This window comes from Melanotaenia boesemani, chromosome 8, assembly GCF_017639745.1.
Source record: "Melanotaenia boesemani isolate fMelBoe1 chromosome 8, fMelBoe1.pri, whole genome shotgun sequence".
In the NCBI taxonomy this organism is placed as follows: Eukaryota; Metazoa; Chordata; class Actinopteri; order Atheriniformes; family Melanotaeniidae; genus Melanotaenia; species Melanotaenia boesemani.
Window position 1 is genome coordinate 3,182,127 of NC_055689.1, and position 14,219 is coordinate 3,196,345.

Consider the following 14,219-nt stretch of genomic DNA (forward strand, 5'->3'; position numbering starts at 1 on the left):
GATGACTTCACTAGTCTAACATTGGCTGTACAGTTGTTGAAAAAAAGGGGGGCCTGCAGAAAATGTTTGGGAACCACTGCTGTAGAGAAATGTTCTTTTTAGTGTTCTGCAGCATGTCTTTTATGTATGTATATAATCCTATTTTAACCTTCCTTTTGCTTTTATATCTGATATTTAATACCAGGGCAAAGCACTGAGAAGGACACAGAGGGATGTTTTGCCAAGAGACCTCGGACGGAGAGGAGTAAGGATGGAGAAACCAGTCATACCCAGTCCCACTCAGCAACCACTGACCCACTGCAGCCAGCAGGGGGCAGCAGCAGCAATGGGATGTTAGATGGTGATGATGGTGAAGGATCCACCAGTTATGTTGTTGAGAGAATAACTTCATTTCTGGATGAAAACGACCCATACATCCTGGACATTGATATGGATTTCTTCTCCTGTAAAAACCCCTTTAAGGAATTATACACAGAGGTACCTTTTCAGCATGTATTCGATTGTAATGTTCTTTATTTGATCAGGTTCCAACACCTACATGGCAGCAAATTCATTTTCCCGTCACCTGTGTCAGTTGTCATAAATAATGGGCTCATTTTTCTGGCAGTGTTGTACAAACCTGCTAAGGAAATGGAAGCTGTGTGGCCCCAACCAAAATCTCCATTTTACCTGCAAAAGTTGAATCTGATATATTCAGATATTCTGCATGAAGGTAATGTCAGCTAAATATAACGAAGGTTAAGGACATTAAGAAAACAAAAACATGCATTTATAATATGAAAACTACACACTTGACCCCCAGAGGTTTGACACCTTGAGGGATTACTCCAGTATCTTAACTTTTCCTAGGACTGTTCCTAGGAATGTTCCCAGAAATGTCTCAAGGAATGTTTCTAGGCCCGTCCCGGGACTGTTTCCCAGGATTGTTCTAAGACTATTTAAGACTAAATTGTTCCTAAGAATGCTCCCCTCTGGATATCTCTAATAGTGTTCCCAGGATCTGTTGGAGCCTCTCTCCCAGTTTGGGGGTCACGGCCCCAAGTTGTCTGACACCACTGTTGTCTTCACTCCCCTCATTTTCTTATCATTCTCCTTCAGTTCTTGGTATTTTCACAGCTTCTCATCTTCCAGTGATGGATCAGTTTATCAGTCTGGAACTGAAAGTCCAACAGGATAGTTAATGGTGCCTCCCAACTTGACCTGGTACTTCAGACAGGGTTCTAATTATGGGGGGCTAAGAGGAGCTTGGCTCCCCTGAAAACGTTCACCTGTGACTCTGAGGGGGGCGCTCTAAAATAGTCCACTTTAAGATTATATTTTATTTTCCATGAGGTTCCTGATTTCTCTTGAATGAAAAGAACAATAATAATTTTTCTGTGTTGGACTTTTTCCATTCAATACATAAAATTTTCCGACGACTCGGGTTGATTTTATTTCATCACTGTGGAAGGATTATTTGTTGTGTGCTATGAGTCATCCAGATGGCAACCACTGTATGTGTTGCTTTTTGTGGATGATCAAAGAACTTTCCATCCCCATATGACAGTATTCTGATTGGATCAGCTGCATAAAGCAGTAGCAGGATGTTATTGACTGTGCTGCAGTGCATTAATGTATGTGTGTGTGTGTGTGTGTGTGTGTGTGTGTGTGTGTGTGTGTGTCAGCTTATATCTAAACAGTCCTCTTTATCATCCTGTTCACATTAAGACATTAGACCAAGACCACACCCAACACATGACAAGTTACTGAGACATTTCCGTTTTATGTTCTAGTATGTATGACGATTGCATGATTCTTCTTAAATTCCAGGTGCATAATAATCTGGCTGTGGAATGTTTCACCACCTGCAGAATTTTGTCTTGTTTATTTTTAACACTCAGATAATTTGCCTCTAATTTCCCTGAGTCATGAAATTATACAATGGTTTACAGTTCCAAATAGTGAGAGTGATCTCTAAAAAAGCTGTAAATATATTTTAGAAGGGTCAGTGCAGATTTTGTGAGTATGAACATATATGCAGGACCCTGTCTTTTTTATTTGTGTCTCCAGTTTGGCCAGTATTCAGGCAGACTGAGGTTTGAAGTGATAACTGTATATACTGTATGTCCATATATAACCATGTTCCAGTTACTTTATCTTTAATTGACATAAGCTCTTTGTTGTCTCTGTTCAGGAGGAATACTCCCTCTTGAAGGAGCTGTACAACTTCAGAGAACCCGGCCTGAATGCCAATAAGGTTAAACACTTTGTTCATTTTCCTCATTAACTGTGACCTACAAAACATACCTAACACTACAACACAGTCTGGAAACATTAGATATTTAGACATAAACATTTCTCTCAGGTTATCAGAACTAACAAAGCTAAATTATGTCCAGCTACTTAAAGCAATAGAGGATGATCTCTCACGGTGGAGGCGCTTACCCATATCGCTCATGGGGAGGGTTGCCACAGTTAAAATGATGGTTCTATCTAAAGTAAACTACCTGTTTATCTAAATTTCTATGGAAAAACAAGCCATCACGTATCAGTCTAAAAACTTTACAGCAGACTAAAGATAGAGGTGGATTGGAGCTACCCAACTTTAATCACTTTTTCTTGCTAACAAGCTGCAGTTTATCTCCAAATGGCTTAAACCTAGCGGTCTGGATGAACCATGGTTAGATGTAGAGCAAGCATTGTGTGAGGATCTGGTTATCTCTGACCTGCCATTCATCAGCTCAGCCACACTTAATCAAAAAACAACGGCCGATATAGGCCATTTTGAAAAGATCGTAGGGCCAGCCAATAAATTGGTTGGGCCCGAGAGGGGAATACATTTAAATACGTAAAGGAATTTGGGCAGCACATTCATTTTAATACAGTTGACTTTCCCTGCTAAGGATAGGTGAAGTAATTTCCATTTCTTTAGGTCTAATTTGTTTTTTTCAATTAGTCGGCAAAGGTTTTTTTGGCTAAGTTGCCGCATATCTCTTGTAATATTGATGACCAAGTATTTCAAGCCATTTTTGGACGTTTTAAATAGTAGATTTATGTTATTTTGTATTTGAAGAACCAGTTTATTTTTAAGGGTAACATTCACTTTTATTGATATTAAGTTTGTATTCAGAAAAAGCACCGAATTTCCTCAAGGTGTGGATTGTAAGTGGAGCATTCAGAACAGGGTCCGATACATATATTAATTAATCATCTGCATACAGAGACAATCTATGCTCCATTCCTGCCCAATTGGTGATAAGGTGTTGATTGTGATAGATAAGAGCACTAAAGTCAAGGCAAATAGCAGTGGGCTGATTGGGCAGCCCTGGCGAGTACCACTTGACAACTTGAAATATTGTGTGTTTCCCATTTGTAATCACAGAGGCTTTAGGTGAGGTATTGAAGAGTTTGATCCACGCAATAAAATTAGGGCCATAACCAAATTTCTTCAAACATGCAAATAATTATCCCCATTCTACCCTGTCAAAATGCTTTGTCTGCGTCAAGTGCGATAACAACCTTGGGTACCCCACCAGACACAGGAGAGTAAATTACATTTAAAAGTCGGCAGATGTTTATAAATGGCGCCCTGGTATGAAGCCTGTTTGGTCAGCAGAGATTAAGCAGCAGGGTATAGCAGAATTTTTTAATCTTGATGTCCCAAGCTATTATCAATTTCAAATATGCAACTAAAATAATTCACAATTCATCATAGAACTTATTATACAGGACAAAGGATGTCTGCCTCCTCAAAGAATCAGTTAGCTGAATTTCACTCCCTCTGGTCCCCCGTGATTAGCTCCATGACCTTGTGTAGTTGGAGGGTTGTGACCTCATGGCTTTAGGGGTTGGATATTTGCGGGGGTTGCCTGATGGCTGCAGGTCCTTGGTGGTTTCCGGTGGTGGGCATCTGGGCTGTTCTGCAGTGGGGGCGGCTCTGTGTCTGGCCTTTTCGGGGGCTATGGGAGGTCTGAGGTTGAGGCCCCCTTCGTGGCGGTTGGGCATGACCACAGGTCATTGGCCCTGGGCCAGGTGGGCGTACTGTTCTGTGGGTTGGTGTGGGTTCATAGACCAGTTCATAGAGTAGTCAGATATTCATGGGAATTTGTTAATGAGTGTGATTGTCCGGATGGAGAGATGTGGGTGAGTTCTGAAGGAAAACTTAAGATTTTTTTTTTTTTTTTAATCGTTTTGTTAATTTCAAGTTTGGCTTTCCTTATATCATTCAGTGTATCATATACTGGGGAGACATGGTAAGCGTCCTCTAAGGATTTAATTCTGAGTTCTAACTCTGAGATTCTCAAAGTTTCCTTCTTTTTCTTATGAGAAGAAAGGGAAATTATTTTCCCTCTCAGGATCTTTAAGTAATGACGTATTAAATCTCCAGTTTCTAGTTGCTGGTTTATTGCTCTTACTTCTCAGAGTGAATGATACTGGTGCGTGATCACTAATGCTAATAGGATGGATTCTGATTTCTGACATGTCATTCATCAGCGAGCTGCTAGTTAAGAAATAATCTAATCTAGAATAGGAATGGTGAACTGAAGAGAAGAAGGTGTATTCTCTTAGTGTGGGATGGTGAGAGCGCCAAGCATCACAAAGACCAAAATCCTTCATGTTTAACAGTTTCTGAGGATTACTGTGTTTATCTGTGCTTCAACCAGTCAAAGCTCTCTTGGATGAGGACGGTCTGCCAAGGCAAGTTGTTGTAATATGAGGGTGTTATAGTGGTGTGCGTACAAATCCATAAAACATAGACTGCAGACAACCCTGGTAACTAACTGTGTATGGCTGAGCTTCTTTTTCTACTTTAAATGATCTCTGGAAATTTTTGGGGGCATCGTTAAGATTTTTCAGTGACTGCGATTTCCTGCTTCCTCGGCTGTATTTATTAAAATCTAACATGTTTGTTTAAAGGAGGAGCTCGATGAATGTGTCGACCGTCGTATTCATCAGTTAGAAGACCTGGAAGGAGCATTTGCTGATCTCCTGGAGGATGATGGAGAAGAGACAGTTAAACACTGGGCCAGCAAACCAGGGTAAACCTTTTTATACCTTTATTTTATTTATAACAATGTAGATCATTTAAAAAAGGAGAGAAAATGGACTCAAACACAATTACAAACCTATAAATGATTTTTGTGCATAATTCTGAGTATTTGTGTGTGTTCAAAAGCAATGTAAATATTCCAACTAAATTAAATGCCCAGAATCATTCATTCACTCATTCACCCACCACTGGTCCTTCTCCAGCACAGGGCTGGAGTTACTGGCTCTCATTAATAAATATCTTCTTATGACTCTTTACATGAGAAGTTTTCTACAAAAACCCCTCCTTCGGATTCATGAACCTGTTTGTAGATCGCAGGATAGTTTGCATCTTTCCTCTTAGATTGGTGAGTACCACTGTCTTGTAAGTTGAACGGACAGACCAGCCCTACTTTGCATAGTTAAAAAGCTTAAGATACGCCAATAAGAGGTCATGACTTAAAGGCCGTTTGCAGACAGACAGAGGTGAGGCAGATTTGGAAAAATAACAAACAGAATGACAAAATGATGAATGAGAACAAAAAATAACAACGAAAATGTGCAATGAAGCCTGAAAGTGTTCACTGGATCATAAATAATCACCCTACATAATAATGAGCTTCAATATAAAAACACTGTAGAATAAAACTTTATTACAGAGGACGTTACACAGTTTGTAAATATACTGTTTTTCATTTTAAGATGCGGTTCACCTACGGAACGAGTGCAGCATCTGATAATGTGTTATTAACCAGGAAATAACCTTGATTTCTTGATAAAAGTCATTATTATAATGAAAACAGTTGTAGTAAATTTGAATTAGTTTTAATTATTAATTTTTTAATTATTAAAAATGTTTTTTTTTACCACATTCATCAGGTGGATCTGGGAGTCACAGGTGACTTTTATGGAGTGATGAGGGAACGAATCTGGCATGTGTGCAGCCTTTTGCCCTAAAGGGTGTTAGGATGGTCAGCAATAGAACTAGATCCATCTTGACTGACTTGTTCATGAATGAACGAAATGCATGAAAAATAGTTTCATTTTCCCTTGGAAGGAAGTTATAATGTTTGGATCTGCAACGTCAGTATTTATCTTAAATAACAGAATGCTTTGTATTTCACCAAAAGTTATTTAAAAATCTGACAAACACATGACTAGTTTTATTTTTGTTTTTTAATGAACAGAACAGCACAAAACAACACAAGTGTGGATTTTGTTAGAACATGTCGCCTTCCAGATGTTCGTTAGTGCTCCTGAGTTTTTGTCAAGAAATGAAGATTTTGGTAAATGCTACAATTTTCGGATAATGTTCGTAAGTAAGGTTTAAGGACAAATGTGTTCATAAGAATGGTTGGAGAACGAGGCCCATTGTGTCCTGACATCGTTCTCAGACTCCTCCAGCCCACACAAACATTCTTCAGTTGTTCTTCCATCTTTCTCCTGTAGAAACTCTGATCTTCCTTCTCAGTTCTCTCTGCACCGACTTTATCAGCTTCGTCTCCTGACATAAAAGCCCTCCTTTTGTCTTTCAGGAGAACTTTAATGTCAGAAGGAATCCATGGTTTGTTTTTTGCAAAAGGTTTTACTGTCTCAGTGGGAATGGCAGAGTCAAAAATTGATATAGTCTGTGACACAGCTGGTCCTCCATTGTGGTCACAGAACACATCCCAGGGGGGATTGGTTGGTACGTGTCCTTAATGTTTTATTTCCTCTGGTGTGGCTGAATGACGAGGGAGATGCTTGGTTAGGGTCCTCCTGTCATTAGGTGGAGGGTATGTGGTTGTACACTGTTATCGCAATAACATGTAAATATGTAAATATGCAGAGAAATTGTGTTGTGGTTGGCTACCATAAACACAATTATTCTACAGATAAGTGATTGTTCTTAGAGCTGAACAGACACAAAATCATACAAAGATACAATAACTGTATCAAGCCATCAAGCATGTTAATAATTTTTATGATTTACAGATGAAACAAGAAAAATTGATTATCCAGCAAACCTTGATTCATTTCAATAATTCCCTTGTTAACTGTATTGTAATTGATGTTTTACACTATAAAAATTTTTTGAAAGAGCAAAATAATCTAAATCTATTGTGCATGTCATGTATTTGTGTAATGTCATTAAGACATTAAGTTTATCATGAAACTCAAGTTTTCTCTTCAAGAAGTTCACATTAGAGATTTGATACAAACTAATGACAGTTTCATGCAGATTATAGTTCAAACTTTACTTGTTTTCATTAAAGACCTAAAAGATAAAATGTAATGTGCTCTATAAGAATAATTTGCTGTGATGACTGGACAAATGAGGTATTGTAAAGACTTGAAAGAGCAACTTGTTTTGGACGTTCTCCAGGGAGGCAACTAAATCCATCCATCCATCCATTTTCTGCCCCTTATCCAGAGTCGGGTCGTGGGGGCAGCTGCCTAAGCAGGGAAACCCAGACTTCCCTCTCCCCGGCCACATTCACCAGCTAATCCGGAGGGATCCCGAGGCGTTCCCGGGCCAGCCGAGAGATGTAGTCCGTCCAGCGTATCCTGGGTCTTCCCCGGGGCCTCTTTCCAGTGGGACGTGCCTGGAACACTTCACCAGGGAGGCACCCTAACCAGATGCCTGAGCCACCTCATCTGGCTCCTCTCGATGTGGAGGAGCAGCGACTTTACTCTGAGTCCCTCCCAGATCACCGAGCTTCTCACCCTATCTCTAAGGGAGAGCCCGGCCACCCTGCAGAGAAAACTCATTTTGGCCGCTTGTATTCGCAATCTTGTTCTTTCGGTCACTACCCACAGCTCATGACCATAGGTGAGGGTAGGAATGTAGATCGACTGGTAAATTGAGAGCTTTGCCTTTTGGCTCAGCTCCTTCTTTACCACGACAGACCGATGCAGAGTCCGCATCACTGCAGACGCTGCACCAATCCACCTGTCCATCTCCCGCTCCATCCTTCCCTCACTCGTGAACAAGACCCTGAGATACTTTCACTTGGGGAAGGATCCTGTTGCAGACCCGGAGAGAGCACTACACCCTTTTCCGGCTGAGGACCATGGTCTCTGATTTGAAGGTACTGATTCTCATCCGCTACACACTCGGCTGCGACTTGCTCCAGTGAGACCCGATGAAACCAACAGAACCACATCATCCACAAAGAGCAGAGCAGAATGGAAGAGGGTCCAGCCCCTCTCAAGGACAGTGGTTCCAGAGCCCAAGCTGTGCGTCGAGGTGAGTCCAACTATATCTTGCCGGAACCGCTCAGCCTCGCGCACCAGCTCAGGCTCCTTCCCTGCCAGAGAGGTGACATTCCTCGTCCCTAGAGCTAGCTTCCGCAGCTGAGGATCACACCGCTTGGGTCCCTCCTCTGGCAGCTGCCCAGCTCACACTGCACCGAACCCTATGACCCCTCCTGCAGGTGGTAAGCCCATGGGAGGGGGGACCCATGCCATCCTTTCGGGCTGAGCCTGACCGGGACCCATGGGCAAAGGCCTGGCCACCAAGCTCTCACCTCCGTGCCCCACCTCCAGGCCTGGCTCCAGAGGAGGGCCCCGGTGACCCACGTCCGGGCAAGGGAAAACCCTGGTCCTTGCTTTGTCATCATCATAGGGGTGATTTGAGCCGCACTTCGTCTGGTCCCTCCCCTAGACACCTGTTTGCCATGGGTGACCATACCAGGGGCATGAGCCCCCGACAACATAGCCGCTAGGATCATCAGGACGCACAAACTCCTCAACCACGATAAGGTGGCGGCTCAGGGAGGAGGCAACTAAATCTACCACTCCCAAACTATATTGTGGGTTTCCGAGAACTTGAAATGAGTGACCACACAAGGTCAACTCGAAAGCAGCACAAAACTTTACACAATCAATAATTTTGGATAAAACATGCCGGTTTTTATCCAACTCCTCATTGACTTCCTCACTGCCAGCCTATGACCACCATCCAGCTGCTAGTGATGTTCTGCCGTTCTAATACAGCTAGCTTCACCGTGCTATCCATGTGTGCTCAGGTGTTCTTATGTTTCTTTATTTTTTTCAGACAGATCTTTCATATCCCGTACTCCTGTAACGGCCCAGGCCGGATCTGTTCCAGTAGTTTTATAATGCATACACAAAACAAAACGAAGCATTAGCTTGTGTGCAACCAACTAGCCAAGCCTACATGTGTACCAGTTATCGGAAAACCTCTCTTGTTCTGCTTTTGCGGTTGTTTGATAGCAAGGTCAAGTTTATCTTGTCCTAACTCTTTTACCCAAAGTTTCTCCATGAAAGTTTTCCTCTCAAATGGATCTTGAATGATCTCATGGACTCATGGAGTTGTCATTTTGTGTAGAACAATGATGTCTGTTGAAAGTAGTGTAACCCGCCTAAAAGTGGGTTAAAGTAATGATTTATGTCCTTTTCTTATCATTATTTCTTTTAATTTCATGATTGTGAATACTTGTGTGTTTTTATTTTGAAAACCGGGACTTTATTTGGTAAAACCGGAAGTAATGCGAAAAGATACCTGCAGTAGCTTAACATCGAAAATGCGCAAACGAGACTCTGGTGTTGTTTCCCTCGTGGAAACAGGAGAGTGAGAGAAAAAGAAGTTGGAGAGTCTCCGAAGAGCCACCTTAACTGTTCCAGACTCCTCTGTAGAAACCCCCATTGGTCAGGTCTTTTCATATTGGTTGAAAAAAAACTTGACGAAGCTTCAGTCCTTGTGTCGACGAGATTAACCAGCGAGCAGTAGATGGCGAGCCTCCCAGCAGAACTCTGATCATCATCGCCACATCCTTCAGCTGAGGTTGTGGTAGGATTGTGCCAATCCCAAGAATTGACACCAACAGGAGCCACACTGAATACACTCTTGACTTGACTATTTTACCCTGACTTATCTGACTTGAACTTTGGATCCATAACGAACAATTCTAACCAAAACCTTTGGAAGGACAATTTATTTTATTTTATTGTTAAAGGGCCCATAGGCATTATTATTTGTGCACTGTTCAAATAATTTTAGAACTAAAAGTTGTTTTTCGTAACCTATGCTGGTGTCCCTTGATTATTACTTTTACTCATAGCTCCTACGAACCTAGTGGCAACGTGTACATACTCAGAAGTGGGTTACACGGTAAAACGTGGCGAGCCAGCCAGGAGCTTGAGTAGGTAATAATCCAGTTTGACTGTTGTATTTTTTTTGCCAAAATGGATGTTATTGAAAAAGAAGGCATTAAGGTTCCCAATACCATCATTGTGTCAGGTTTGACAGATACTGATGTAGATGAGGACATTCATGACTTTTTAAAGCGATTTGGGTCTATTAACAGAATAGTCAAGGTTTCAGATCAAACCTCAGAGTTGCATGAAAAAATCCTTGTAGAGTATTCATCTGGTGCTGCTGTGGAGACACTTGAGAAAGATTTACCCCTTGATAGACAAAGTGATACAGATAAAGATGTTGTCTTTCACATTGAAGCCTTAGCCAGTGTATACTCAAGTGGCAAGAGTACTGATCTCACTAAGACATTTCTGTCTGATCTTCGCAATATTGCAAAACTCAGTGGCAAATCCTTTGAACATCTCTTACATGATGAGCTAACAAGAATCACTGGACTTATTAAAGAGCAAGAGGAGTCTGACACACATCAGGACGTAGTCGTGGCACCTGTTGAAACAGCCATAGGTCCTGTCTCCCCTGATGCCACTAAAACAGACTCAGTCATTACTGAGCAGAACCCCATTCTTGACCTCCATAGCTCTACTCTGACACCCCTGGCAAATGATATGCCTACCCAAATAAGGCCAGTATCTTCTTTTTTGCCTTCTGCCGAACATCTTAACCCACCTGAAGTACAGCGTGTGGTAGTCGAACACATAGTTAAAAGTTCAGACCTCTCTTCCCAGATACACGCACCAGCCAAACTTAGACCATTTTCCGGCAAAGTCCCTTGCCCAAACTTTGAGGTCGACTATGATACCTGGAGAAACAATGTTGAATGCCACTTGGCTGATCCTACTGTTTCCAGTGCACAGCTGGTAAGACGCATTGTTGATAGTTTACTTCCTCCAGCTGCAACTGTAGTCAAGTCACTAGGTCCCCATGCAAATCCAAAAGCTTTCTTGGACCTGCTCGACTCAGCCTATGCTACAGTGGAAGATGGAGATGAACTTTATGCCCAGTTCCTAAATGTTAATCAGAACTCAGGCGAAAAACCTTCTAACTATCTTCAAAGATTGCAAACCTTTTTGAACCGGATCGTAAAAATGGGAACCATTTCACCACAAGATTCAGACAAGCAGCTCTTAAAGCAGTTTTGTAGAGGCTGCTGGAACAATGTACTAATTAACAACCTCCAGCTTGAACATCGAAAAGATAAACCACCTACTTTTCCAGAGCTTTTACTCCTTTTACGTACAGAAGAGGACAAACAAACTGCTAAAGCCAACAGGATGAAACAACATTTGGGATCCCAACAACCAAAAGTCCGAGCTGCAGCGCATGCACATGAGGCATATCTTGGAGATGCCTATGATCCACCTCAGTCTTTTTCTGCCCAACCTCCCGCTGTGCAACAGCTTCAGAAGCAAATTGTGGAACTCCAGGCTCAGATTGCTGCCCTCTCAAGTCCTACCCAACAGCTGTCTGTTGCAAGCAAACCCTCGAAGAAAAAGGAAAAAGACAAACAAAAAGAGAGACCTATTTACAAAAAGACACCAACCCCTAAACTTTCCTCAGAAGCCACACCTGTAACGGCTAAACCAACGCCAAAGCCATGGTACTGCTTTCGGTGTGGCGAGGACGGCCATATTGCCGCAAGTTGTAATGATGCTCCCAATCCCACATTAGTGTCTACAAAAAGAACTCTGCTAAAAGAGAAACAACAAGCATGGGAAAAAGAAAATCCAACACCAGACAAGCATTTAAACTAGACAGTGTTTCCATTGAGGGGCAAATGGAGACAAACAAACCTGAAGGTCCCACCGCTGAACCAAAAGCAAGAGCAAAGTTAAAAGAGCACAAAGTAACAAAAACCAGAACCTTACCCAAAGGGCTAGTTGGTAGCAAAAGTACAGCTAACATCAAAGCTAATGGGCATGAGTGCAATTCATTACTTGATACTGGGTCTCAGGTAACAACCATGTCATTGTCTTTCTATAATCGTTACCTCTCAGATCAGACCATTCACCCAGTTGCTGACTTACTAGAGATCGAAGGGGCAAACGGTCAGTCAGTGCCATACCTGGGGTATGTTAAAGTCACACTCCAGTTCCCAAGGGAGTTCATTGACAGTGAGCCTGAAATCGAAACGCTTGCCCTCATAGTTCCAGATGTAAGGTCCAACAGTCTCACCCCATTGTTAGTTGGGGCTAACACTCTCGACCCACTGTACCAACAGTTCTGTGATGACACTACATCTCAAAATAGTGCTTACTGTGGCTATCACCAAGTTCTGAGAACCTTACAAATCAGACACAAGCAAAGTTTAGATGGCAGACTAGGTTTTGTCAATCTAAAAAACACTGAACCAAGTGTAATCCCTGCTGGTGAAAAAGTAATGCTAGAAGGTTATGCACATTTTGACAATATAAACAATGAAACATGTGTCTTACTGGAGCAACCTACCATGTCATACTTACCTGGGGGAATTTTTGTGGAATGTTGCCTCCTTAACATTCCAAGAGAGTCCCCTTACAAAATACCTTTAGTAGTAAGGAATGAAACTGATCGAGACATTTACCTACCTGTTAGGTGTATCATTGGTGAACTCAGTGCTGTTAAAGAAATAGTGTCAACTCAAAACACTGCTAGTTGTAGTAGCCAACAACAGTCCACTAACCAGACAATCAACCCGCCAAGTTCAAACCTCAGTTTTGACTTTGGTGACTCACTTCCCGAGGAGTGGAAAACTCGCATGACAGACAAGTTAAACACTTTCTCCGACATATTCTCACATCACGATCTCGACTATGGACATGCAACAAAAGTGAAACATTCGATCAACTTAAAGGATGAGACTCCTTTCAAACAACGCCCACGTCCCATTCATCCTCAAGATTATGATGCAGTGAGGCGTCACCTGCAGTCTCTTCTTGAGGCTGGCATCGTTCGTGAATCACAATCACCTTTTGCATCGCCTATAGTTGTAGTCAAGAAGAAGAATGGTGATGTCAGATTATGTGTAGACTACCGGAGATTAAACATGCAAACGATCAAGGATGCGTATGCATTACCGAACCTTGAGGAGTCCTTCTCAGCCCTGAGCGGTTCTCAATGGTTTTCAGTAATGGACCTGAAGAGTGGGTACTACCAAATAGAGATGACTGAGAGCGACAAAGCAAAGACAGCATTCGTGTGCCCTCTAGGTTTTTGGGAGTGGAATCGTATGCCTCAGGGAATCACAAACGCGCCGAGCACTTTTCAGCGCTTAATGGAAAAGTGCATGGGGGACATCAACCTGCGCGAAGTACTTGTGTTCCTAGATGACATTATTGTCTTTTCAAGAACCCTGGAGGAACATGAAACCCGTCTCATGAACGTTCTTTCCCGCTTGAGAGAGAACGGTTTAAAGTTATCACCAGAGAAGTGCCGTTTCTTTCAAACATCAGTCCGTTACTTGGGCCATATTGTATCGCGAAATGGAGTTGAGACAGATCCCCAGAAGACGGAAGCTCTTAAGACCTGGCCAAGACCTCAGACCTTAAAAGACCTTAGGTCATTTCTTGGGTTCTCTGGGTACTATCGCAGATTCGTGGAGGGATATTCTAAAATAGTAAAGCCCTTAACCAACCTCACAGCTGGCTACCCTCCTGTGCATAAAGGCGCTAAAATCCCCAAAGTAGCTGCCAAGTACCATAATCCCAAAGAACCTTTCGGAGAAAGGTGGACCCAAAACTGCCAAGAAGCTTTTGACCTGATCATTGAAAAACTAACATCAGCGCCAGTCTTGGGGTTCGCGAATCCCAGATTGCCTTATGTGGTTCATACGGACGCGAGCACAACAGGACTTGGCGCAGCTTTATATCAAGAGCAGGATGGCCAGACCCGCGTCATTGCGTATGCAAGTCGGGGTCTCTCACAGTGTGAAGCCCGCTATCCAGCCCATAAGCTGGAATTTCTAGCCTTAAAATGGGCTATCACAGAAAAATTTCATGACTACTTATATGGAAATGCTTTCACAGTCATCACTGATAACAACCCGTTGCGGTATGTTCTAACCAAAGCCAAA

General features: G+C 42.3%; 1 protein-coding gene across 2 annotated transcripts in view; it reads left to right on the forward strand.

Annotated features, from left to right (window-relative positions):
* LOC121643963 (UPF0489 protein C5orf22 homolog) overlaps positions 1–14,219 on the forward strand; it is a 45,902-nt gene that overhangs the window by 20,395 nt on the left and 11,288 nt on the right. For both annotated transcript variants that reach the window (XM_041991620.1, XM_041991619.1), the window contains 3 exons: positions 185–477; positions 2,174–2,236; positions 4,897–5,018. In XM_041991620.1, coding sequence (XP_041847554.1) covers positions 185–477; positions 2,174–2,236; positions 4,897–5,018 — 478 coding nt within the window. The remainder of the gene's footprint in view (positions 1–184; positions 478–2,173; positions 2,237–4,896; positions 5,019–14,219) is intronic.